Here is a 26,842-nt window from a genome sequence, read left to right as displayed (position 1 = left end):
CAATTTATATTTGTTTGATCTAGGGTAGAAACCAAAAACATGGATAGATGAAGTACCCTAGGCACAATACATAGAATAAAAAGAGATGAAAAAACGAACCTTGGAGACAGCAATATTTAGGAGACGAAAATAGAAGACTGTACAAGAAACAAAAAAGGAAAAATCAGAAGTATCTAGGAAAAAGTGATCCCATGGAAGCCAAAGGAAAGGAATTCTAGTAAAAGATATAATTCTTGTCAAATATTTCAGAGAAGTTGCTACTTAAAACTAGTGTTTGCCCTATCAAAGTCCATTGCATAAAATGTACTAAATGGACATTCACTTATTTTTACCACATTATCCTGTCCTCCTCCAGTCAAATTCAAATACTCTTCAGAAGACAGGGAATAAAGAAATACATAGTTAATCTGGATTCAATTAAAAATTTGAATTAATTGTATTTCTCCCCTTTCATTCTGCTTTCATAGGCTGTTAAAGATAAGAAAAGTCACTATCAGTTGTTCTTTTTTTAAACAGATAATTTCCAGGGCTGTGTCATATGGTCAATAGAGTCAACTGAATCTCTGATACTTTGTAGAGCTATCCTATAGTACAGAAGACCCACAGTCAACATGAAGAAGCTAAGGCACTATAAGATCCTCAATAACGTATGATTAAGCTCAAAATTTCTATACTGAACCAGGAAAGTATATTTAAACAATTTAGAAAAGTTTCTAACAAGGATTGAAACCGAAGATGCTTATTAGACTCCAGTTAATCAAAAACCATAACTTCTTCTGAAGCATTCTCTTTAATACTATAGTAGCCTGAATTACAGTATCTTGGAAGTGTTGCTAAAATGGCCTATTTTCTAGATCCTATGAAACCACAAGGAGAAAAAAAGGCTTAGAGAAAGGGCCGATGTTTAAATATAAAGAATTAATAGATAACCCTATCTATCCCATATTAGATATGGATATCTTCAAAGTTATCATATATGCTAAAAATTACTGAACTGTACACTTTTAAGTCAGCAAATTTTATGTTACATACATTAAAAATTATACCTCAATAAAACTTTTAAACTAAGTGGTGTTTTTCTTTTTTTTAATTTTGTGGTAGAAAAACAAAATTTTTTTTAATGTTTATTTATTTTTGAGAAACAGAGAGACAGTGCGAGGAGAAGGGCAGAGAGAGAGAGAGAGAGGGAGACAAAGAATCTGAAGCAGGCTCCAGATTCTGAGCTGTCAGCACAGGGCCCAATGTGGGGCTCAAACCCACAAACTGTGAGAGCATGACCTGAGCTGAAATCGGAAGCTCAACCGACTGGGCCACCCAGGCGTCCCATGTTTTTCTTTTCTTTAACATAAAGATTTAAGCTTTTAGCAAATTGTTTTTAAATATACATAACATAAAATATATCATCTTAATCATTTTTTAAGTGTACAGTTCAGTGGCATTAAGTACATTCACACTGTTATGCAGCTATCACCACCATCTATCTCTAGAACTCTTTTCATCTTGCAAAACTGAAACTGTACTCATTAAACAGCAACTCCCCATTTCTTTCTCCCTCAGCCCCCGATAAGCACTAAAGCATAGGCTTTTAACCGCTTTATATAAGGTGAAATTCTTACCAGATTATGTATCACATTTGTCAAGGTCCAAGCAACAGGAACACTGAAGAAGGGAATACTAAGTAGAACAATATGAAGCAAGCCAACTCCCAAGGCATATGTCAGCCACATACCCCGGCTGTTCATTACACGGGTATTTGGATTCACCTCACTGTGGGCAACTCCAACATTCATATTTGCTCTGTAGGAAAGCAATGAAATGAATCAATACTGACAGAACTGGAAACTTAAATACTCTACTCTCACATGACAAAGTAAGTGCGTTACTAGGATCATTTTTCTATGGTTGTTCTGAAATAAAATAAACGCATTCACCAAAACATGCTATTTGCAGATCTGCTAATAAAAGCAGTAAATAATTTTTAAATCTGACTTCATGATAAGACTAACAACTTATTTTTACAGTTCTTATTGATAAAATAAGCAATTAAAATCCCTTTCCTAAAGCTTGTCTTCTAGCATGCTGGTTTTACTAAATGAAGTAACGGACAGGAAAACTCAACTGAAAGAAAACCTACATTTTCTTATGAGACCAAAGTGAAAGCTCAGGAGCTAAACATACCAACAGAAAAGACCAATATAAAAAAAAAGACCAAATCTGCAGCATTATTTATAACAGCCAAAATATGGAACCAACCCAAGTGTCTATCCACAGATGAATGTATAGAGAAGATGTGATGTATGTATATAATAGAATATTACTCAGTCATAAAAGAGAATGAAATCTTGTCATTTGCAACAACATTGATGAACCTAGACAATATACTGCTAAGTGAAATAAGTCAGAGAAAGACAAATACCATATGGTTTCACTTATATGTGGAATTTAAGAAACAAAACACACACACACACACACACACACACACACACACACCACCACCAACAACAACAAAAAAGACATATAAACACAGAGAACAAACTGGTGGTGGTTGCCAGAGAGGAGGTTTGTGGGGAGATGGATGAAATAAATAGAGGGGATTAAGAGTACAGTTATCTTGATGATCACTGAGAAATGTACAGAATTGTTAAATCATTATATTGTACACTGAAACTAAATAGAAAACTGTATGTTAATTACACACTTGAATTAAAGATGACAAAAAAACAAGTAAAGTAGATGCAGCTAGTCTATTATGAGTAGCCAGACTCTTACATATAATGTAATGTTGTTTCCAAAAAGAGTGGTCAGGTTCAATTCACTTCTTTTTAAATACTGAACCTGGGAGGAACATAATGTGGTGAAAAATTTATATGGTCAAGAGATAAAGCTTGTTTCTGTCCCCTGGTACAGTAAGGTTACAACAGTGATTCTTTCCTCCTTTAACTTGTCAACTCTCCTTAAATTTTAGTGTTTTTTTTCTTTCGTTTTCTAAGTTTTTCCCTTTATTGCATTCAAGTGGAACACCAAAGGAGAAATGGATTACTGATTCCCAGTTAATTTAATGCTGGCATTTACTTGGTTCTAAGAATCCCTTGAACAAAGTATAACTGTCTTGAAGAATACCTATCATCCCAGTAAAAACCAACCACTGAGACTGAAAGGGGGACATGGTGAAAGTATATTTGGAACAGCTGACTTAGAAATAAATGAACCCTTTCCATAACAGAGTTGGCACTGAGAGAGGAATTTCCCATAACTGCATGCAACAAGTGTTGCCAGAGTAAAATGCCTCGTTCTCTTTCCAAAAATCTATGGAAAACGCACGCATCAAGGTTTATGGTGATGAAAGTTGGTTGCACTAAAGAAGCAAAAGTCTCAAATTTACGTGTGTAAATACTTCTTCTAACCTAAACACATCTACTTTGCATCGCACATTATTTTCATGAGCTATAGGTTATATTTAAAAGATACCACAACTCAAGATACTTTTCCATTTTTCTACAGGATGGAGGGGGAAAAAATAAAGCTCGAAAAAGGCTTAAAATTTATATCTAGCCTGGAAGGCAAAGCTGGTGTGGTACGGACCCTACCCCGGTTCACAAAATCTTTGCAAGCAGGCAGCCGCGCCACTTCAGGACAAACAAAGACTTCCGACATTGTCTGCCTACACGAGTGCCCCGAGGGCTGCGACCCGCTAGGACCCTCTTGGGGACTCCATCGCCAGCCAGACAACCACGGGCAGCTTTCCCCGAATGCTGGAGCGCCTGGCCAGTGAAAACTCAGCAAAAGCCGCTGCTGCTACTCCCGCAGGGCCTCCTCCACCCTCCCCGTCCTTCTCACAGCTACACATCCCGCCAGTACCACGGCAAGACGACGAGAATGTGGGGGCAAGCCTCGGTGGCCACTAGACCCGCACGGCCAGACTGGGAGCCCCGGACGCAACCGTAGTTCACTCTCTCCCCTCAAGCCTACCCTGGCCGGCTAGCAGCTCCCTACCTAGCAGCACATCCCCTACAGCCGTTCTTGACCACTCACCCGCCGCCCTACTCCTGGCGGCCAGCTGGGAGCAGAATCAGCTCCGCGGCGACGGCGTGTCTCCCAAGCCGAATGCCAATGATCAACCCCAGCGCAGCGCAGCGCAGCTTGCGGAAGCTTTCAGAGCCGAACGCGCCGTCAGGGGATTGGCCGCGGACAGCGCCAATCCCACGTTCCTCGGGAAGGGCGGGACTAAGTGCTGCGCGCCTAGGGCCCACTCCGCCGTGCGCGCTGGGGGCGAGTCCGAGATCCTCGAGGCTGGGCCCCTGAGCCTTGCGGGGCGCTGTCAGGTCCGACGGTGGATGGTAATTGCCTGCCTCCCGCGAGCAAGAAGGTAGTGTTGTGTGCCTAACGGGCATTCATTCTTATCTTCTCGTAGTCTCGGGAGTCCCTTCTCCTCAACTTGTCCCGGTCGGCGTGCAAGCGCCACTGGCCGCCGTGTGCCCTCCTCCCCTCCACCAACAGAGGGGCGGGAAGCCGCCGAAGCCAGGCTCTTGGGCGCGCACGCGTGGAGGGCGGTCTTTGAGCAGGTCTGGGCTAGCTAATGTCTGGTGTGGCCATTCCTGACCAAACCGTGTTTAGGCCTTTGTTGCAGCCCATTTCCCAGATCCTTCTGAGTGCAGGACTTAAAGTTGTCTGCCAGGCAGACATTTTAGCCCCGGACAGCCGTAACTCGTGAGTGTGGTTTAGGTTGTATGTTGTGGTGTCCTACAGCTGAGGCAAGCAAACTCTCACTTAACCATGGTTTTTACTGGTGTCATTCTGGGTGTATCCACACGCTGAAGACAGGCACTTGTAATGCCTGCTGAGGAAATGTGAATTTCAAAAATTTATCTTATTTGAGAGCGGAGAGGAAAAGTTAGGATTATTTGAAATCATCTCTGACAGCGAATTTCATTACCTCGTCAGTCACAAAGTTTGTGATTTGTATTCCTGAAGTAACTTTCAGTAATATTTCAAAACTAGTGTAAAAGAAGGTTGGTTATAGCTATGTATGTATCTTGCATTTCTATTGGTTCTATGAAACTATTGGGTTATATTTATTATGGTTCTTTTTCCACTTTAGTTTTTCCTTGTTTTTAAAAATGTGTATTTATTTATTTTGAGAGAGCTGTTGGGGGGGGGGCGGGGGAAGGGAGCCGAGAGAGGAAAATGCCAAGCAGGCTCCATGCTCAGTGCAGAGCCCCACGCTGGCCAGATCCCAATCCAGTGAGATGATGATCAGAGCTGAAATCAAGAGTTGGAGGACAAACTGACTGAGACCCCAGGTGCCCTACATTTATCATGTTTTCAAAGTAAATTATTTCACTGTGTTTCCCTAAAGCCTATTAAGTTCTCTGCTTCTTTTTTAGGTACTTTGTTGTCCTTAAATGACTTTCCTGGAAGTACTTTCAGGAGTGTTTGATTTCCTTCCCATCAAATATGGAAGACTGATTCCTGATAATTTCACACATTCTATGCTGTGATGTAAGCCTGACTGCAACTCTTTCACTTTTCAGAATGTGTCATTTAGCATATATACGGTGGAATGCTGGCTGTCTTCAACAGGTTATGCTAAGGATATGAGATTAATATAAAATCTCTGTCCTCAGAGAACTCTGAGCCAGGAGGAAGAGACAGAAAAACAATGGTTAGAATAGCCTATGATGAGTTTCCGTTAGCTCTAAGGAAAAGGTGCTATGGGAGTACAGACAAAGAAATGCCTAATCTGTTCAGTGGGAGAGGGTTGATGTTGGAGTGGTTAAGAAGGGCTTCCTTGAGGAGGTGATACTTGAACTAAATCTGGAAGGATGATTAGAAGTCATTCGTATAGAAAGGGAACCTTGTGAGCTAAGGAACCAGTGAGTGCCACCACATTAAGAGAGACAGGTTGTGCAGTATGACAGGCTTACTGTGCATTTGTAGAACAGTGGGATGAAGTTAGAAAGATAAAGGTCCAGCTAAGGATTTTGGACCTTACCTGGTTAGCAGTTGGAACTCTTTTTTTTTTTTTTAATTAAAAAAAAATTTTTTTTTTAATGTTTATTTATTTTTGAAAGACAGAGACAGAATGCGAGTGGGTTAGGGGCAGAGAGAGCGAGAGGGAGACACAGAATCCGAAGCAGGCTCCAGGCTCCAAGGTGTCAGCATAGAGCCCTACTCAGGGCTCAAACTCATGAGCTGGGAGATCATGACCTGAGCCGAAGTTGGATGCTCAACCGACTGAGCCACCCAGGCGCCCCAGCAGTTGGAACTCTTTATAAAATTTTAAGTAGGGTAGCAACATGATGAAATTTAAATATAGAAAGAACCCTATCATTGGTTGAAATTGAGGCAGAATATCAATAAGGTGGTTATTGCAGTGCATTAGGAGAGAAATGTTTAAGGGCTAAACAGAGGTCATAGGTATAGAGAGGACTAGTATGAGAAATATTTAGGTAGTAGGATAGATAGGACTGAGTGGCAGAATATAGAAAAAGTAGAATTTTTAGGATGATTTCAGGATTTTTAATTTTTCCATGTGAGAGTGGATGAGCTGAGCATTGCCTTTGAGTGAAACATGCCAAGATATGCAGGTGTGTATCCATCACAGACTAGTTTTGTGATCATGAATCTTCTGATCTTGTTCTTATAAAACTTTCAAATTTCATTTGTGATAGAGGAATGATAGGGTTGTTGTAAGGACTAATGGGAATTATGTGGGTGTGTATGTGTATGTATATAGATATATACATATATATACATATCTATATGAAATTGCTTATGGTAGCTGTTTTTATTACCAAATATGGGAAGATAGTTTTTTTTTAATATATGAAATTTATTGTCAAATTTGTTTCCATACAACACCCAGTGCTCATCCCAAAAGATGCCCTCTTCAATGCCCATCACCTACCCTACCCTCCCTCCCACCCCCCACCAACCCTCAGTTTGTTCTCAGTTTTTAAGAGTCTCTTATGCTTTAGCTCTCTCCCACTCTAACCTCTTTTTTTTTTTCTTCCCCTCCCCCATGGGTTTCTGTTAAGTTTCTCAGGATCCACATAAGAGTGAAACCATATGGTATCTGCCTTTCTCTGTATGGCTTATTTCACTTAGCATCACACTCTCCAATTCCATCCACGTTGCTACAAAGGGCCATATTTCATTCTTTCTCATTGCCACGTAGTACTCCATTGTGTATATAAACCACAATTTCTTTATCCATTCATCAGTTGATGGACACCTAGGCTTTTTCCACAATTTGGCTGTTGTTGAGAGTGCTGCTATAAACATTGGGGTACAAGTGCCCCTATGCATCAGTACTCCTGTATCCCTTGGGTAAATTCCTAGCAGTGCTATTGCTGGGTCATAGGGTAGGTCTGTTTTTAATTTTTTGAGGAACCTCCACACTGTTTTCCAGAGTGGCTGCACCAGTTTGCATTCCCACCAACAGTGCAAGAGGGTTCCCGTTTCTCCACATCCTCGCCAGCATCTATAGTCTCCTGATTTGTTCATTTTAGCCACTCTGACTGGCGTGAGGTGATATCTGAGTGTGGTTTTGATTTGTATTTCCCCGATGAGGAGTGATGTTGAGCATCTTTTCATGTGCCTGTTGGCCATCTGGGTGTCTTTAGAGAAGTGTCTATTCATGTTTTCTGCCCATTTCTTCACTGGATTATTTGTTTTTCGGGTGTGGAGTTTGGTGAGCTCTTTATAGATTTTGGATACTAGCCCTTTGTCCGATATGTCATTTGCAAATATCTTTTCCCATTCCATTGGTTGCCTTTTAGTTTTGTTGGTTGTTTCCTTTGCTGTGCAGAAGCTTTTTATCTTCATAAGGTCTATGGGAAGATAGTTAATTAGAGAAGGATCTGAGGTCAATTTGGGACATGTTATCTAAATGATGATATTTAGAAAGTTCTTGGAAATAAAGTCCTTCAGTCCAGAAAAAAGTCTGATTAGGAGATACGGGTGAGGTAGGGGATGATATGGAAGCCAGTTAAAACAGAGTGTGACTTGCTAGGAAGGAGGACACTTTTCCTAATGTTTACATTGGCTTGCTGATCGAATTGTTCTTTGTGGCCCTTGATTAGTATTCTTCCAAGTGCTTGCTGTGAGTGAAGTACTATGATTGTTCTGCGCTGCATCCAGAAATACATAATATATGATTACCTGCATTCAGAAGTTGTACAGGTCAAGACAGGTGTGATAAACATCCCATGAGTGATGCAAGCCAAGTTCTTTAAGAATGTAGGGGGAGGAAAGGATCATTCTTGGTTGAGTGATCAGAAGGGACCATGTTACAAATGACTTTGGAACTGAGTCTAGATTGATAGATAGGATCGCACTAGGAAGTAGAGATGCAAATAATGGGATTGATGGCAAAAGAAGATTGAGGTTTTTGACTTGAGTCACTAAGAACAGTGTGTTACTAAGAGAAACAGCAAAGTGAAGTAGAGGGCATGGGAAGGGGTGCAGGATGATAAATTCTGTTTTACAAGTACTTATCTTGAGGTCACTTTGACACTGATTATTAGAAAAGGCTGTTTTGGGGGTGCCTGGGTGTATCAGTCAGTTAAGCATCAGACTTTTTATTTTGGCTCAGGTCATGATCTCACTGGTCATGAGTTTGAGCCCCATGTTAGGCTCTGTGCTGACAGCGAGGTGCCTGCTTAGGATTCTCTCCCTCTTTGTCTCTCTCTGCTCCTCCCCTGCTCACTCTCGTTCTCTCTCTCCCCCTCAAAATAAATAAGCTTAAAGAAAAAAAAAATGCCTGTTTTAATGTGGGAAGAGAAGAGAGATCTCTGTTGTGGTTATAGATTTAGATGTTTGGCACCATAAAGAAACAAGATAATCATTGGGGTAATAGGGTTGAGGTAAGAATTTTTTTGCTTTTGCTTTGAAGGTCAAGATGCCTGTGGGAGGACTGGATAAAGAAAGTAGATGAAAGTTCTTAGGAGGAAGAGACATTGACTTGGGAGTTAGGGAAGTAGAGTATGGGCAAAGGTGTAAACATTTTTAAGAAACCAGAGGACATAGTGGGGTGGAGGAGGTAAGATGTGTGTGAAGATAGAAGAGTGCATGCTGTGGTCTGCCTTGACCTCAGTAAACTGGAAGATTGGGATGAAATTAGGGACTTGGGGAGAAAAATAGTAAATTTTGTAAGACAGATTGTAGAGAATGAGGCAAAGATGCTGAGGATTAATAAGATTTCCCAGAAAGAGTAAAAGGTGAGGTGATGCTAAAGTTATACCCCAAAGTTTGATTTGTTTTTCTTAGATCCTTGGGATTCTCAAACTAAAGTAGAAGACCTCTTGAACCCAAGCCTGACCTGATTCCAGGCCATGGATTAACCTCTGTGGAAGTAAGGATTCAAAGGTGAGGGTAGGGACGGTATTCATTTAGGTGTTTGGAGGAACTCAATGTAGTCCAAGTATCCTGGGATCTTTAAAATGTGTATGTGAAACGTTGTAATAAGTTGTATTCATTATCTTATTTACTTCTCACCAAAACCGTATATTATTATCCTCTCCATTTCTATAGATTAGGTGATTGAGTTCTAGATTTTAATTTTATTAGCATACGAGCTAGGATATAACGAAAGTAGTGTGATTTCAGAGCCTGCTCTGTTAACCACTACTCTGTATGTCTCTGTCCAATAGAACTATAATGTATGCCATGTATAATTTTAGATGTTCTCATAATCCTATTAAAACAAATTTTAAAAATGAAGTTAATTTTAATACTGAGGTAAGCCAGTATATTCAGAACATCATTTTATCTTAAGGTCCATATAAGAACTTAATAAAAGTGTATATTGTATATGTTTTTTTTATATTGAGTTTGAAACCCAGATTGTATTAGAATATCTTAATTTGGAGTAGCCACATTTCAAGTGCTCAGTAGTCACATTTGCCTAGTGGCTACCATGTTGGATAGTGCGGCTCTATATCCTCAGACCTGTGTCCAGTCAGAACCTTGGGTAGAGTGCAGAGGGTGCCTTTTGCTATGATAGCACTAATTTGTCTGAATGGTATGAGAGTGGAGTGGCCTAACTGTCCACACTGTTTTCCAGACTAGAATAGCCTCCCAGCCCTTGAGAGCCACAAAAAAAATTGAGAGATGGTTGTTTACAAAGCCACTCTCCCTAAAACTATGTACCCCAAAACTAAATCAAATATGCAGCTTAATTAGAAGTTAATTGTTAGTATTAAAAATTCCCATCATTCCATTCCATAATGACCCCATATCACAATACTGTACATTTTCTGTAGCCTTGTCATTTACAGAAAACTTCATATAGCTTGCTTATTTGATCCTCACAACAAACCAGTGAGACACTATCCCCATTGATACAGGTAATGAATTGATTTTATACAGAAAGGTAAGTGATTTGTTTCAGTTAACATGTAATAAAGATGAACCTCCAAACACGTTTTTTAAAGACTCCAATCTGGTATGTTTTTCTGCTGTGCTAATCAGATTTGCCTTGTACAAAGCATAATATAGTTCTATTTATTAACGGTGATCAGTTAATATTGCTCAGAACTCAGTATGTTGGCCTCTTCCCATAAATGCATCCCCTAAATTCCTATGTAATTGTTCTAGTGGCTACTCTCCATTTCTTGTTTACCTATTCTTTACGTGACTGTGCTGTTTATGTTTTAATTTGCCTGAGAAAGGATCCTAAATGGATATCTTTTTATTTTGTTTGGCATTGCTGGCATTGCTTTTGTTTAGATTTAGATTCCATAGGATCAAATCATGTGAGCAAGTGAATCATGGTAAATTAAAGAAGTACCTAGGGTTCCCCTCTTTCCCATTTTTGGGTCTTGCAATAGAAGAATTGCACTCTTTCAAGTTAGTGTTTTTTCTTTTCCTGAAATCTCTTCTGAAATTAAGCATTAAGGCAGATGCAAACCTTACTCCCTGTATGCTTTACATATGGGATTTCCATATGAGTTTTTTTTTTTTTTGTTTCTTTGTTTGAAAGGGTTTTATTAGACAAAGGGTTTTTTAAATTTACTTAAAAATTTTTTTAGTGAGTAGGGGACAGCGGCAGAGTGGGGAAGAGAGAATCTCAAGCAGGTTCCATGCTCAGTGTGGACCTTGATAAGGGGCTCAATCTCACGAGCCTGTGATCATGACCTGAGCTGAAATTAAGAGTCAGGCACTCAACTAACTGAGCCACTCAGGTGCCCCTAGACAAAGGCTTTTTTAGCTAAAACATTTAGTGGCAAAGAGATTTTGGATATATAGGTTCGACTGCATGTAAAGGACCTTGAATGCCAGCATAGAGATTGGAGCTTTGTCTTGGAAAGCTCCATGATTGGAATGATGTTTTAGGCACGGTAGTATAGAAGATAGCTATCTGATATGTCTGAGATCTGAGTAGTTTATATTAATGGTAATGCTAGGGTCTAGGCACCCTAATTGCAATAGAGCTGAGTAACTGAAAAAGGCATTGGACTCATCATAATGTATAGATGATTAATGATGTTTGAGAATGCCATTAAGGTTTATGACTGACTGATGTCACCCACATCCCAAGGATCCACCTGGTCATTCCTAGCTTGGTAGATCATATACTACACGCATTATAGCACAATTCTTCTTATTGTTGTTTAATTATTACCGTAGTGTGATATACTAGCTAACTTCTCTGTGCCTCAGTCTTGTAAGATGGAGGTGAGATTTCTATTTTAAAGAATATTGTAAGAAATAAATTATTTAATACCGTGTGCTTAAAATAGAACCTGGCATACTGGGAAGTTCAGTAAATGTGAGCTGCTATTAATTATTGTTACTATCAGATCTGTTAGGAATGTTTAATAATGTTTATTTTTATAACTTACATTTTATCTTTAGCTACTCTGCTAAAAGCTAGAATGAAACAGTTGCCTGCAGCAACAGTGCGCCTCCTTTCAAGTTCTCAGATAATCACTTCAGTGGTCAGTGTTGTGAAAGAGCTCATTGAAAACTCCTTGGATGCAGGTGCCACAAGCATAGATGTTAAACTGGTGAGTGTCCCTGAAAAGCCAAATACCTTTAAAGCAAAAAAGGGCTGGGCAGATGAGTTCTCCTTACAGCTGTTATCTTTCTCTTTCTATGTATTAGTGAATTATTCTTAGGACATTGCATGTTTTACTTTCTTAAGAGTAAATTCTTAAAAATAAACTTTAACTTAAGTCAATATTACAGTAACACTAAAGGAAATTTTAAAAGAAAAGTTATTCTTTAGGACTCTATCACCAAAAACATGAATCTAATTTGTCCGTATTTTCTACTATTATTCTTTGGTTATGCTTGGTTATTTACTTGTTTTATGCTTTTGCATTTTATCTTTTCCACAAACCTAATTTCAAAACTATTTCCCTTGTGTCATAGTTGTCACATTAAAAAATTTTAAGTGCTATATATTAAATCATGAGTTAATATGACTTACGATATTGATTTATTACAATTAGTTTGCATGTCTATCTCCCTTATTATAAACTACTAGCTCATAGAGGTAAGGTATATATTTTTTCATTTTTTGTGTGCTTCATACCTGGCCAGTGCCTGGTACATAATGGTGAATAAATTGTTTGAGTGAATGTAGGAATACATTTTTATAATCTTCTAATTATCAGGTATTTACAGTTAGTATGACAGCATAAGAAATGATACTGATAAAAATCTTTATAGCAAAGACTTTCCTTTTTTCATATATGTATATGTATATATATATTTTATAGTTTGTATGTGAACTACATATACATGTAGTTGTAATTGCTCCTTATAAAAACTCTGAATTATCTACTACTATACCTGTTTTACAAGTAATTAAGGTTCTGAGAACTTTTCCCAAAGTCCTATAATTAGTAAGTAGTGAATCAAATTGCAGTTCAGATCTTTCTTTCTTTATTTTTGAGAGACAGAGCACTAGTGGGGGAGGGGCAGAGAGAGAGAGACAGACAGACAGACAGAATCCAAAGCAGGCTCCAGGCTCTGAGTTGTCAGCACAGAGCCCAACGTGGGGCTCGAACTCACAAACTGTGAGATCGTGACCTGAGCCGAAGTTGGACGTTCAACCGACTGAGCCATCCAGGTGCCCCAAACCTGTATTTGTTTTCAACAATGTACAGTTGGCCCTTGAATAACACAGGTTTGAACTGCATGAGTCCACTTTGATGTGGATTTTTTATTTGATAAATATAGTACAGTACCGCAAATATATTTTCTTTTCCTTACGATTTTAATAACATTGTCTTTTTCTGAATTTACTTTATTGTAAGAATATATAGCATATACTATATGTAACATACAAAATGTGTGTTAATTGACTTTTTGTGTTATTGGTGAAGCTGCTAGTCAATATGAGGCTATTAAGAGGAGGCTGGGAACATGGCGGAGTAAGAGGACCCTAAGCTCACCTAGTTCCACAGATACAACTAGGTAACACTCACATCAGTGTAAATAACCCGGAGCAGACTTGAAGGCTGGCAAAACAAACTCCACAGCTAAAGAGAAGTGGTAGACAAGAGGCCACATCAAAGAGGGTAGGAAGAGCAGAGACGTGGTGGGGAGTGCTCCATGGAGGGGAGAGAACTGCAGATATGAAGAGGGAGGAGAAATAGACTATATTGCACTAGGCAACCTGCATGGGGAAGATGAAGCCCCAAATATGTGGCTTTGAAAGCCAGAGGGGCCGAATTCCATGAATTCTTAAAGCCAGCAGGACCTAAAGCATGGAATTTTAAAAAGCCACATTCTGGGAGAGCCTGGATAACAATAGGAAGTGGAGTCCCTGCCCTTAAAGAGAGCACAACCAACAGCTCTTGGAGTTACAGCATAGAAACAGCAGTTTGAAAATGGGAGGGAGAGTAGTTTATTCATTTCAGAGCATGTCCTGGACAGCAGGGATCACTGTGGGTCTCCTCCCGGAAAAAAGGAATGGGCAGATACCATTTCTCTCCCATATGCCCCAGTGTAAACACATGGCCACATGTGAGAACCAGCGTGGCACTGACACTACCTAACTTGCTTACCCCATGGCCCCTGCCCCAACACTGCACTTCAGCAGATCCATACTTCCCAGTCACATATGCCTCAGTTCTGGCACTTTGAGTCCCCTCTCCCAGAAGACCAGTGCAAACCTTCCCAACACTGTATCTTCCAGCCTATGCACTATGTGGGGCTTCAGTCTAGCAGCGGCAGCAGGTCTTGTTTTGCAAGCAGACAAGCACTCATCTTGTTAAAACTGTGTGCCCCACGGCAGCCAGGGACCAAATAGTGCCCACAACAGTCAAGGAGAGTCTCTGCAGGGTACTGCAGCAAAGGAAAAAGCAGCCAGGATACAACAGCAGGCCCAACACACATAGGAGACACTCCTGAAGTGACACGTTCTGGTGAATAGGGGACACTGCACTGTGGTTGACTTTCCTAACACACAGAAACAGACACAGAGAGCTAGACACAATGAAGAGACAGGATATATGTACTGAATGAAAGAGCAAGGCCAAACCACAGGAAGAAGCCTCGGAGAAACAGATACAAGTAATATGCCTGATAGAGAATTTAAAGTAATGATCATAAAGATACTGGACTTGAGAAGAGAGTGGAGGACATCAGTGAGGTCCTTAACAAAGAGAGAAAAAGAAGAACCAGCTATAAATAACACAGTAAATGAAGTTTAAGAAACAATAGATTGAATAATAGCAGGCTAGAGGATGCAGAGGAGCAAATTAGCAACCTGGAGCACAGAATCTTAGAAAGTAATCAAGCCAAACGGTGAGAGAAAAAATTATTCAAAATGAGAATGGACTTAGAGAAGTCAGTGACTCCATCAAGCATAGTATTTGTACTATAGGGATCCCAGAAGAAGAGAAAAGGGGGAAGAAAATATATTTGAAGAAATAATAGCTGAAAATGTCCTTAATCTGGGAAAGGAAACAGAGGTCCACATGCAGGAGGCACAGAGATCCCTCAACAAAATCAACCCAAGGAGGCATACATAAAGACATATAGTAATTAAAATGGCAAAAAGTAGTGATAGAGAATTTTAAAAGCAGTAAGAGAAGCCAGTTCCATATAAGGGAAACCCCATAAGGCTATCAGCAGGTTTGTCAGTAGAAACTTGGCAGGCCAGAAGAGAGTGGCATGATATAGTCAAAGTGCTGAAAGGAAAAAACCTACAGCCAAGAGTACTCTATTCATCAAGGCAATCATTCAGAACAGGAGAGAGAGAGTTTCCCCATTCAGAATAGGAGAGAGAAAAAGGAATTCATGACCACTAAACCAACCCTCCTATAAGAAATGTTAAAGGGGATGGGGCACCTGGGTGGCTCAGTCGGTTGAGCAGCCGACTTCTTTGGCTCAGGTCACAATCTCACGGTCCATGTGTTTGAGCCCTGCATCGGGCCCCTGTGCTGACAGCTCAGAGCCTGGAGCCTGTTTCAGATTCTGTGTCTCCCTCTCTCTGACCCTCCCCCGTTCATGCTCTGTCTCTCTCTGTCTCAAAAATAAATAAACATTAAAAAAAATTTTTTTTAATAAAAAAAAAATGTTAAAGGGGAGTCTTTGAGTGGAAAGGGAAGAGCAAAAGTAGGAGTAAAAAAATTGAGAAGCACTAAAGCAGTAAAAATAAGTATGTCTTTAAAAATTGGTCAAGAGTGGGGCGCCTGGGTGGCTCAGCCGGTTGGGCAGCTGACTTCAGCTTACGTCATGATCTCACAGCTTGTGAGCTCGAGCTCCACATGGGGCTCTGTGCTGACAGCTCAGAGCCTGGAGCCTGCTTCAGATTCTGTGTCTCTCTGCCTCTCTGTCCCACCCCCGCTCGCATTCTGTCTTTCAAAAATAAATAAACATTTAAATAAAAATAAAATAAAAATCAGTCAAGAGATTCACAAAAGGATGTAAAATATGACACCATATACCTAAAACATTTGGAGAGAGAAGAAATGGTTCAGACTTAAGTGACCATCAGTCAGCTTAATATAGACTGCTATATGCAAAAACCCAAAAAGCCAGTAATAAAAATGCAAAAAATAAAGAGAAAAGAATCCAGGTATATAATTTTAAAGAAAGCCAGCAAACCTTGAAAGAGAGCAAGAGAAGAAAGTATCAGAGAACTACAAAAACAGCCACAAAACAAGTAACAAAATGGCAATAAATATCAATAATTACTTTGAATATAAATGGACTAAATGTTCAAATCAAAAGATGTAGGGTGACGGAATTGATAAAAACCCAAGACCAGTCTATTTTCTGCCAACAAGAGACTCATTTCAGATCTAAAAACATCTGCAGATTGGAAGTGGGGGATGGAGAAACATATTTCATGTATATGATGTCAAAAGAAAGCAGGGGTAGCAATGATTTATGTCGGACAAAATAGACTTTAAAACCAAGACAGTAACAAGAGACAAGGGCACTCTATAACTGTAAAGAGGACAATCCAGCAAGAAGGTGTAACAACTGTAAATATTTACGCACCCAACATAGCACTTAAATGAGTAAAATAGTTAAAAAGAAACAGGAACTAATTGATAGTAATAAAATAACATAGAGGACTTTAACACTTCACTTACATCAGTGGACAGATAATCTAGGAAAATCAACAGGGAAACAGTAGCTTTGAATGACACACTGGACCAGATGGGTTTAACAGATATATTTAGGACAGTCCATTCTAAAACAGCAGAATAGACTTTCTTTTCATATTCCATCCTAAAACAGCAGAATACACTTTCTTTTCAAGTGCTCATCACACATTCTCCAGAATGGATCACATATTAGGCCACAAGACAAGTGTCAACATTCAGAAAGAACAAAGTCATACCATGCATCTTTTCTGACCATAATGAAACCAAATAAACACAAAGAATCTGGAAAGAGCACAAATACATAGAAGTTAAATAACATGCTACCAAACAATGAATAGGTCAGCCAAGAAATCAAAGAAATTAAAAAAAAAAAAAAAACAAAAAAAAACCAGGGAGACAAATGAAAATGCAGCAGTCTAAAATCTTTGGGATGCAGCAAAAGTGGATCTAAGATGGAAGTTTATAGCAATACAGGCTTACCTCAAGAAGCAAGAAAAATTTCAAACAACCTAACCTTATACCTAAAGGAGCTAGAAAAAGAACAAACAAAACCCAAAATGAGTAGAAGAAAGGAGATATAAAGATTAGAGCAGAAATAAATGACACAAACTAAAAAAGTAATAAAATGTCAGTTTAGGAGCTGGTTTTTAGAAAGGATCAAAAAGATTGGTAAGCCTCTAGTTAGACTCATCAAAAAAGAAAAAAAAAGAAATAAAATCACAAATGAAGAGAAATAACCAACACCACAGAAATACAATTAGAATATTATGAAAAAGTATATGCCAACAAATTGTAGAACCTAGAAGAAACATAAATTCCTAGAAATTTATGAACTACCAAAAACTGCAAAAAGGAAGATATAAAAAATTTGAATAGACTGATTACCAGCAGTGAAATTGAATCAGTAATCAAAAAACTCCCAACAGACAAAAATTGCAAATGAACTGGCTTTACAGGGGAATTCTTCTAAACATTTTAGGAGTTAATACCTACTCTCAAACTATTCCACAAAAATAGAGGAAGGAAAACTTCCAAATTTATTGTATGAGGTCAGCATTACCCCGTCACCAAAGCCAGATAAAGACATCACAATTAAAGAGAACTGCAAGCCAGAATCTCTGATGAACATAGATGCCAAAATCCTCAACAAAATATTAGCAAAGAGAATCCAACAGTACATTTAAAAAAATCATTCACCATGGGAGATGCCTGGGTAGTTCAGTTGGTTAAGCATCTGACTTCAGCTCAGGTCATGATCTCCACTTTGTGAGTTCAAGCACCACATCAGGCTATCTGCTGCTGTCAGCACAGAGCCCACTTTGGATCCTCTGTCCCTCTCTGCCCCTTCCCTGACCTCAAGAATAAATAAACATTAAAAAAAACTTTTTTTAATGTTTTATTTATTTTTGAGACAGAGAGAGAGCATGAGCAGGGGAGGGGCAGAGAGAGAGGAGACACAGAATCTGGAGCAGGCTCCAGGCTCTGAGCCGTCAGCACACAGTCCAACCCGGGGCTTGAACTCACAAACCGCGAGATCATAACCTGAGCCAAAGTTGGAAGCCCAACCGACTGATCCACCCAGGCGCACCCCCCCTTTATTATTTTTATTTTTTTTTAATGTTTTATTTATTTTTGAGACAGAGAGTATGAGCAGGGGAGGGGCAACATTTAAAAAATTTATTCACCATGATCAAGTGGGATTTATTCTTGGGTTGCAAGGGTTTTTCAATATTTGAGAATCAGTCAATGTGATAAATCAATGAGAGGATAAAAACCGTATTATTTCAATAGATGCAGGAAAAGTATTTGACAAAATACAATATCCATTCATGATAAAAGCCTTCAACAACAACAACAAACCATCACTAGAGTAGGTTTAGACGGAACATAACTCAATATAATACCACTGACATAGTAATGGAGAAGAACTGAGAGCTTTTCCCCTAAGGTCAGGAACAAGACAAGGATGTCCACTCTCACCACCTTTATTCACATGTTGCTGGAAGTCCTAGGTATCAGACAATAGGTAGTCAGACAACAGAAAATAATAAAAGGCATCGAAATTGGTAAAGAGGAAATAAAACTTTCACAATTTGCAGATGACATGATACTATATTTTAAAAACCCTAAAGACTCCTCCAAAAACTGCTAGAACCAGAACTACCATAAATGAATTCAGTAAAGTCACACAATACAAAATCAACATACAGAAATCTGTTTCACTTCTGTATACTAATAATGAAGTAGCAGAAAGAGAAATTTCAAAAAATCCCATCTACAACCGCACCTAAAATAATAAGGTACCTAAGAATAAAGTTAACCAAGGAAGTGAAAGATCTATACTCTGAAAACTATAAACTCTGTTGGAAGAAATTGAAGACATGAAGAAGTGGAGAGACAGTCCATGTTTATGGGTTAGGAGAACAAATGTTAAAATGTTCATGCTACCCAAAGCAATCTACAAATTTAATACAATCCCCATCAAAATAACAACACCATTTTTCACAGAACGGGAATAAACAGTCCTAAAATTTGTATGGAATCACAAAGACCCTGAATAGCCAAAGCAGTCTTGAAAAAGAAATACAAAACTGGAAGGATCACAATCCCAAACTTTCAAGTTATATTACAAAGCTGTAGTAATCAAAACACTATGGTACCAGTACAAAAATAGACACATAGATCAATAAAACAGAACAGAAAACCCAGAAGTAAACCCATAATTTTATGGTTAATTAATCTTCCACAAAGGAAGCAAGAAAAATGCAATGGGAAAAAGACAGTCTCTTCAATAAATAGTGCTGGGAAAACTGGACAGCTACATGCGAAAGAAACTGCACCACTTTCTTAAACCATAAATTCAAAAATGGATTAAAGATCTAAATGTGAGACCTGAAACCATAAACTCTTGTAAGAGCACACAAAGTCAGACATAATTTGTCAGACTTTGGCTGTAACATTTTTCTAGATACATCTTATCAGACCAGTGAAGTAAAAGCAAAAATAAGCTATTAGCACAACATCATAATAAAAAGCTGCACAGCAAAGAAAACAATAAAACTAGAAGGCAACCCACCAAATGGGTGAAGATATTTGCAAATGGCATATCCAAAATGTATAGAGAACTGCTACAACTCAACACCAAAACCCCAAATAATCCAATTAAAAAATAGAATACATGAACATTTTTCCAAAGAAGAAGTACAGATGACTAACAAACATGAAATGATGTTCAGCATCATCGGAGAAACTCAAATCAAAACTGCAATGAGAGATCACCTCACACCTGTTAGAATGGCTAAAATCACCAACACAAGAAGCAAAGTGTTGAAGGTGTGGAGAAAAAGGAACCCTCTTGCACTCTTGGTGGGAATGCAGACTGGTGTAGGCACTGTGGAAAACAATATTGAGGTTCATCAAAAAGTTAAAAATAGGACTACCCTATGATGAAATAGGTGAAGGGGATTAACAGCACACTTGTCTTGATGAGCACCAAGTAATAGATGAAAGTACTGAATCACTACATTGTACACTTGAACATATAATGCTATGTTAACTCTGCTAGAATTAAAAAATTTTTAAAAAATAGGCTATTAAGTTCTTGAGAAGTCAAAAATTATACATGGATTTTTGACAATGTGGGAGTCAGCACCCCTAATTCTTGTGTTCAAGGGTCAACGTATTGTAACCTTTATAAACATGGAAAATATTTATTAAACCCAAAGAAAGGCAATTTATGTTTTTTAAGGTATTTTGTATACTATAGTGACTGATTCTGATTAGAATACAATTGATAATAAATAGGATTAGATAATTATATTTGACATATTTCACTCCTGAATCTTAGGCAGACATACTTTGTTCTTAAAGCTCTCTGGAAGAAAAGCACGTTTTTAAAAGTAGTGTTAGGCAGCCTACAGAAGTCTTCTGATAAAAGTAAAGTATACATTTTTATCTGGCTGTATATTTTAGTATCTTGATATTTACCAGTTTCTGCTTTGTAGAGTTTTAAAATAAATGACTGTGTTGCTGTACATGATAAGACTTGTTTTATTATGATTTCATACAATAATAACTATCCTGACTAGGAATGTTTTCATAATTAAAGTTGATCTTATTTTAAAAATTTAAACAGATCTTTGTATTATTTTACTCACATGTCTGGAGTTGTATTTGTATTGCAAGATTAGTTTTCTGTAGTTAATGATTTTTCTATAAAATGAAGCAGCCAAACTGTTTCTAGGATGTTAATTGTGGATTGAGAGAGGTGAGGAACTAATTCTTAAGGGTCTCCCTCCAACACCTGACATCTAATTTACCTAAAAAGTACTTACACAGTATTACTTAAATTCAGGTTATTAAAAAACTGTATTATTTTAAAATACTAGAGTGATTGTAATTGCAGGAAGATCTCTATAGGGATTTAGATTTTGTTTTTGAACCTTTTTTTAAATGTTTATTTTAATTTATTTTGAGAGGGGGTGGGGGGCAGAGAAAGGGAGAGAGACAGAATCCCGAGCTGCATCATGGGGCTCGAACTTGCAAACTGAAATCATGACCTGAGCTGAGATCAAGAGTCATACACTTAACCAGCTGAGCCACTCAGGTGTCCCTAGATTTTGTTTTTGTTATGTATGCATACTTTTAGTATTAGCCTACAAATACTAAGCTATGAATTGAGTTGGGGTTTTTTTCCTCATTTTTCAAGTAAAGAACTCACAGAGATTGCCAAATTTAATGTATTTTCTCAGCATTTTTCTGTTCAGTGACTATTTGCAAAAAGAACTTTAGAAAGTTATACTAAATATTTAAAATTCTTATGAAAGCAGTAAATAGTTAAAGGGAGAAAGTATTGAAAAGTATTAAAAGGTTGAATAAGGATAATTGCTAGACTCTTGGTGGGTAGAATCAGCTGCTGTTTTTGAAGGTGATAGTATTCAGTTTTGTTTTTTTGAGAGATTATATATGCAAAAGCATATATAATTTAGTAGAATTTTCTTAGTCAAGTTTAAATGTAAATTTAAACACAAACATCCAATGGTGCTGAAATACTTCAAGGGAACTGACTTCTTTATTTTACAATTAGACTGACTTCTTTATTTTACAATTGAATCTGAGTTCAGGGAAAACAAGGGGCTTCCCCATTGTACCATAGTTAGGAATTGACAGAGTTAACAATTTGAACTCTTACTTTCTTAATATTAAGATTCCACAAAAGGTAAATAAATGACACAACTGTTTCTCTTATGTTGCTTTCTGTTTCTGTGACAACAGTTTACTGTATGTACTAAAAGTATTCTGTAACTTTTTATAGGAGAACTATGGATTTGATAAAATTGAGGTGCGAGACAATGGTGAGGGTATCAAGGCCACTGATGCACCTGTAATGGCAATGAAATACTACACTTCAAAAATAAATAGTCATGAAGATCTTGAAAATTTGACAACTTACGGTTTTCGTGGAGAAGCATTGGGGTCAATTTGTTGTGTAGCTGAGGTAAGGTAATTTATATTGACTTTTTTAGTGATTTCACACTCAGAATGGTAGCATTAAGAGAAAACTAACCCAGGATTTGGCAGAGTGTAGTTTTTTTTTATTGTAGTAGAATATACATAACATAAAATTTACCATTTAAGCCATTTTTAAGTGTACAGTTCAGTGATTTTAAGCATGTGTAGCCATCATTGCCATCCATTTCCAGAACTTTGACATCACTCCAAACTAAAACTCTGTGCCCATTTAATGGTTAGTCCCCATTGTCCTTCTCCACCTCCAATCCCTTGTAACCACTATCCTACTTTCTGTCTCCATGAATTTGACTAATGGAGTCATATAATATTTGACCTTTTGTGTCTGGCTTATTTCATTTAGCAAAATGTCTTCTACATCTTATAACACGTATTGGAATTTTATTTCTTCTTAAGGCTGAATGATCCTCTGTGGTATGTTTAAATCATGTTTTTGTTTATCCTTTTATTTGTTGATGGACATTTGGGTTATTTCCACCTTTTGGCCATTGTGAATAATGCTACTGTGAATGTGGGTGTGCAAATGTCTGTTGAAGTCCCTGCTTTCACTTCTTTTGAGTAAAAATCCAGAAGTGGAATTGCTGTATCATGGTAATTCTGTCTGATCTTTTGAGGAAAGGCAAAGTGTGTTTTGCAACGTTAATATTTTGTTTTAAGTTTATTTATTTTGAGAGAGAGCACATGTGCGAGTAGACGAGGGGCAGAGAGAGAAATCTAAGCAGGGTTTGAATTCACGAACTGTGAGATCATGACCTGAGCTGAAATCCAGAGTCAGACACTTAACGGACTGAGCCACCCAGGAAGTGCTACAATGTTAATGTTTATAAAAAGAAAAAGTACTTTAATGACCCATTAACTTTGAAAAAATGTATTAAAATTAAACCACTATCTTAATTATAAGCTCTTCTTAGAGATTTTACTGTAGTAAAGTTCATTGTGAATCTCTAAGAGTGGTGGCTTTATAGTAGTTACATTTCCCTATGCGTACTTGACTATGAAATCCTTTTATTGGTAAGCATTTCACTGTTTTGTTGTTATTGTACTGTGGAACCCACTCTGGAAATACCTCTCTAGTAAATACAGATAGATTGATTCTAGAGATGTGAATTGACTTGTTCTAAACCCTAGCTAATCAGAGGCAGACTGGATCCCAGGACTTTGCTCTCCTGATCCTGGTTGGGTGCTTTCAATGTTGGTAACCCCTCATTTCAGTGCCTGAGCAACTTGTTTGCGTAGTACCATTTATACTTCTCTGCCTCTGCACTAGATTTCATAACTAGTTTGTGGCAAAACCTATCTAAAACTTTGATTTGTTCATTTCCATGTGTCTCACTTACATTTGATCACACTACTCTGTACTAGGTTCTTTGTGCTCTACTGTTACTCTGTATGTCAGGCTCTGTTTTATAGTGTGATGGTATGTTTCCCATGTGTGCTCACTGGCTGTGATCCCTCCATTTGTGCTTTGGCTTGTAGACTCTATTTGGGTGAGAATGCTCAGGTACAATTAAATGATAGGACTTTGTACCTCTTGTCCCAGAAAAGTGTCATGTATTTGAGATAATGTTGCTCTCTTGTCATCCATTCTTTGGGCATCTGTTAGGTAGCCAGCCTCATCTCCCTGGCAGTCATATAATCTCCATGCTTATTGTGGTCTTCCCTTTTTCCTTTTGCCCTTAGAGTGCTGGCATAGTGTAGATTTTCTCCATTTTCTTATGAAGAGTCCCAGCACAGTATCTACTTTTCTCTTTGACTTTGGGGCTCTGTAAAGTGATACCTAACTAACAAAGAAAAATTGTGGGTAGAGGACAAGGTAGAGTTTAAAGTGGGAGAGTTTACTCTTCTAGTACTAGGGGTAAGACTAGGGGCCCTTGTGTGTTAGAATCCAGATGTTCACACATTGGTAGAGGAGAAAAGGCCTTGTCCTTCCTTACGTGCATTCTGCTTAAAACCTTTATCCAAAACACTTTATTTAGAGTTCACTGAGTCTCCAAATATATTTTAGGGAAGAGCAACTAGAGGGTACAACTAACTGGACATTGCCCTTCTTCCTCCCTAGAGACTGTATCTGGGAACCTATAGCCCTGGGATCTTGTAGAAAGTGTTTGTTTCTAGAATGGGGTCAGATTTGTATCGGGGAACCTCTCAAACTCCCAGTACTAGCACATACTATTGTTTGAGCTTTTGGTAGCTATTTTAGAAATCATACAATTTATTTGAAAACATAATTATTTGATTTTTTAGCTGTTGTCCAAACGTGGTAGTCTTTAAGGTGTATTTTGGCAGAGTATTGTTGAATAATATACAGCTTTTCTGGGTTTTTAAAAATTAATTGATTTTTTTATTTGAGTATAGCTGATGACATTAGTTTCGGGTATGCAGCATAGTGATTTGACAAGTTTATAAATCATGTTGTCTTCACTACAACTATAGCTAACATGTCTTAATATATCGCTATTACAGTATCATTGACTATATTCCTTATGCTGTGCCTTTTATTCCCCATGACTTAATCATTCCATAATCGAAAGCCATTATCTCCTTTCACTCAGAGGTGGAATCTAAGGGATAAAAAAACCCACAAATGAATAAACAGAAAAAAAAGGCATTTCTGTATTTCCTATAAGATATATATAACTTTTTAGAACTGAAATTGGTTATTATCAGCTTTGTCTACTAGGTGGCAGCACTATACTTAGTCTTTTAAAATACATGGTAATAAGCCATATGATTTACTCAAATCTTTACTGTAGTTCTGATTTTAAATGGCAGTTTTGCAAGTCTGTGTCCAGTGGTGTTCTCTATTTTGTTTCTTTTTTTGATGACTTAGGCCCACTTGATATCCAAGTTTGTCATTTTGTCTTTTGTTTCATTTTTGATGCATTTTAATGCCTTGAGTATAAATACTTGAAGTAATTTGTATACCAAAATTACAAGAGAAGTAAAGGAATTGTCCAACTATCAGCATAATCTAAAACTGTAAACTTTTTAAAAATTATATTCAGTTTACACATTGTAATGTCAGGTGTTTATTTTATAGAATATTAACAGCATTTTATGTAAATCTCTTTTCTTGTAAATCTTTGGGAAACCCTCACATAGGTATGTGTGTGTATTTTACATACTCCAGGGCAAGGTATATACTATGATCAGCACCCCTGAAGGTTCTCTCATTCCCTGTCCCAGTTAGTATTTCTCAGAGGTAATAGTTGTTATGACCTCTGTCAACATAGATTAGTTCTACCTGTTCTTGAACTTGATCTAAATGAAATCTTACAGTATATATTATTTTGTCACAGATGTTTTGATGATGATTTGAGCTTGTTTCTGAAAGCCAAAGCATCACCAAAAAATCTAGAACTGGAAGGGATCTTGGTAGTAGTAGTGGCCCCTGGTTCACAGGCAGATCCCCCATGACAGGACTGAAAACTCACCCCTCTAGCTGCCAAGCATTGGTAACTGAATGCTCAAAGCTGTGTCTCTCTCTGGCGATTGCCCTTACCTCATTTGTACAGCGGTAACTTACCCATATTGTGCAGGGCAACCTGCATCCAGTGACTGACTAATGAGGGGTTATAAAGATTCTATTCCAATTTAGAACAACTCTGCCATGCTATCTCTGGTCCAGAGTGGCTACCCGCCCCCCCCCCCCCCCCCCCAGCTCCCATCAGGGTCAGCCAAGTCCTTGTTTGTGACTACAGAGCCCCACTTCTTTTTCTGTCCTGCCCTCACAGCTGATCATCTCTGGAGCACCCCCAGTGAACTTCCTGCTCACTAGTCTCCGTCTCAGTCTGCTTCATGAGTAGCCACCCTAAAATGTAGGTCTTCTATGGATCTGTCTTCTCATATTATTGATAAGGAAACTGAGGTCTTATGTAGCCAAATGCTAGGTCTTCTTACTCCAACTTCAAAATATAGTCTAATAATCAGTCAGTTACTGTTTCATTGTGTGTTTGCAGGGTGCTTTGCTAAGTAGTTCACTTTAGAAGAACTGTGCACAGTGCAGTAAATGGAATATGAAAATTGTGACCTATTTAGGGACATATAATGTGTCCATGGCAAAGCCAAGAATTCATTTCCAATATCATGTCTCCCAGTACTGAATTTTCCACAGTAGGTCATGCTTCCGTCTTACTAGCATGGTTAGAGAGGTATCTATTAGTTTAAAATTACTTCATATTAAAATAATAAATATATCCAGGCCTGCAGTGGTAGGCTCAGTAGATGGTATCAAGGAGTAGTCAAGTTGAAACTTACGTGAAAGGATTCTGAACAGTATTTCAGAAATACAGAAAGTAATATATGCTTGTTAAGGTCAATTAGATTTAAAAAATTGTTATTCAGGATTTATTGTTATTAATTATTAATGAGTGCTTCTTGGAGAAAAAAGCTTACTTTTTAAATGTAATGAGTATTCTTTACCACTCAGAAAGAATTGAAGTTTTATGTATAGAAGTTGCATGTTTATTTTTAAAGGCTCCAATTTATTTTGAAAATCTTTGGACAGAGATTATAGTTACATAATAAAAATTAGCAATTTGGTTATTTTATCTGCCAGATTAACTGATGCAGACAATTTTAAAGTCATAAAGATGTAAATTATCTCAGGCTCAGTAGATTGATAATTTGTATCTGGAATATAGTTTTGTCACACTATTAAATGGCCATCACCGAAAATTCTGATTGTTGAAAGTATTCTTATTAAAGATGTTAATAATTTTAGTTACAAAAACAAA

At 37.9% G+C, this 26,842-nt stretch overlaps 2 protein-coding genes across 15 annotated transcripts in view; one reads left to right on the top strand and one right to left on the bottom strand.

Moving 5' to 3' along the window:
- The window catches only part of LOC131501390 (ORM1-like protein 1), a 51,173-nt gene extending 47,006 nt beyond the window's left edge, over nucleotides 1–4,167 (bottom strand). For 3 of the 7 annotated variants that reach the window (XM_058711452.1, XM_058711478.1, XM_058711488.1), the window contains exons 1-2: nucleotides 4,033–4,166; nucleotides 1,617–1,797 (exon numbers count right to left, since the gene is read on the bottom strand). In XM_058711452.1, coding sequence (XP_058567435.1) covers nucleotides 1,617–1,790 — 174 coding nt within the window. In that variant the 5' untranslated portion in view covers nucleotides 1,791–1,797; nucleotides 4,033–4,166. Of the gene's footprint in view, nucleotides 1–1,616; nucleotides 1,798–4,032 lie in introns of all 7 variants that reach the window. The other 4 variants (XM_058711516.1, XM_058711497.1, XM_058711468.1 and 1 more) reach the window with 3 other exon arrangements.
- An 84-nt stretch (nucleotides 4,168–4,251) lies between these two features.
- The window catches only part of PMS1 (PMS1 homolog 1, mismatch repair system component), a 98,423-nt gene continuing 75,832 nt past the window's right edge, over nucleotides 4,252–26,842 (top strand). For 5 of the 8 annotated variants that reach the window (XM_058711430.1, XM_058711410.1, XM_058711414.1 and 2 more), the window contains exons 1-4: nucleotides 4,252–4,366; nucleotides 9,271–9,369; nucleotides 11,860–12,011; nucleotides 21,892–22,074. In XM_058711430.1, coding sequence (XP_058567413.1) covers nucleotides 11,880–12,011; nucleotides 21,892–22,074 — 315 coding nt within the window. In that variant the 5' untranslated portion in view covers nucleotides 4,252–4,366; nucleotides 9,271–9,369; nucleotides 11,860–11,879. Of the gene's footprint in view, nucleotides 4,367–5,384; nucleotides 5,500–9,270; nucleotides 9,370–10,265; nucleotides 10,350–11,859; nucleotides 12,012–21,891; nucleotides 22,075–26,842 lie in introns of all 8 variants that reach the window. The other 3 variants (XM_058711389.1, XM_058711381.1, XM_058711400.1) reach the window with 3 other exon arrangements.

This window comes from Neofelis nebulosa, chromosome 2 (genome assembly GCF_028018385.1).
Source record: "Neofelis nebulosa isolate mNeoNeb1 chromosome 2, mNeoNeb1.pri, whole genome shotgun sequence".
Taxonomy (NCBI): domain Eukaryota; kingdom Metazoa; phylum Chordata; class Mammalia; order Carnivora; family Felidae; genus Neofelis; species Neofelis nebulosa.
The sequence above is the reverse complement of the archived record's forward strand: the minus strand, read 5'-3'. Positions and strand labels throughout refer to the sequence as shown.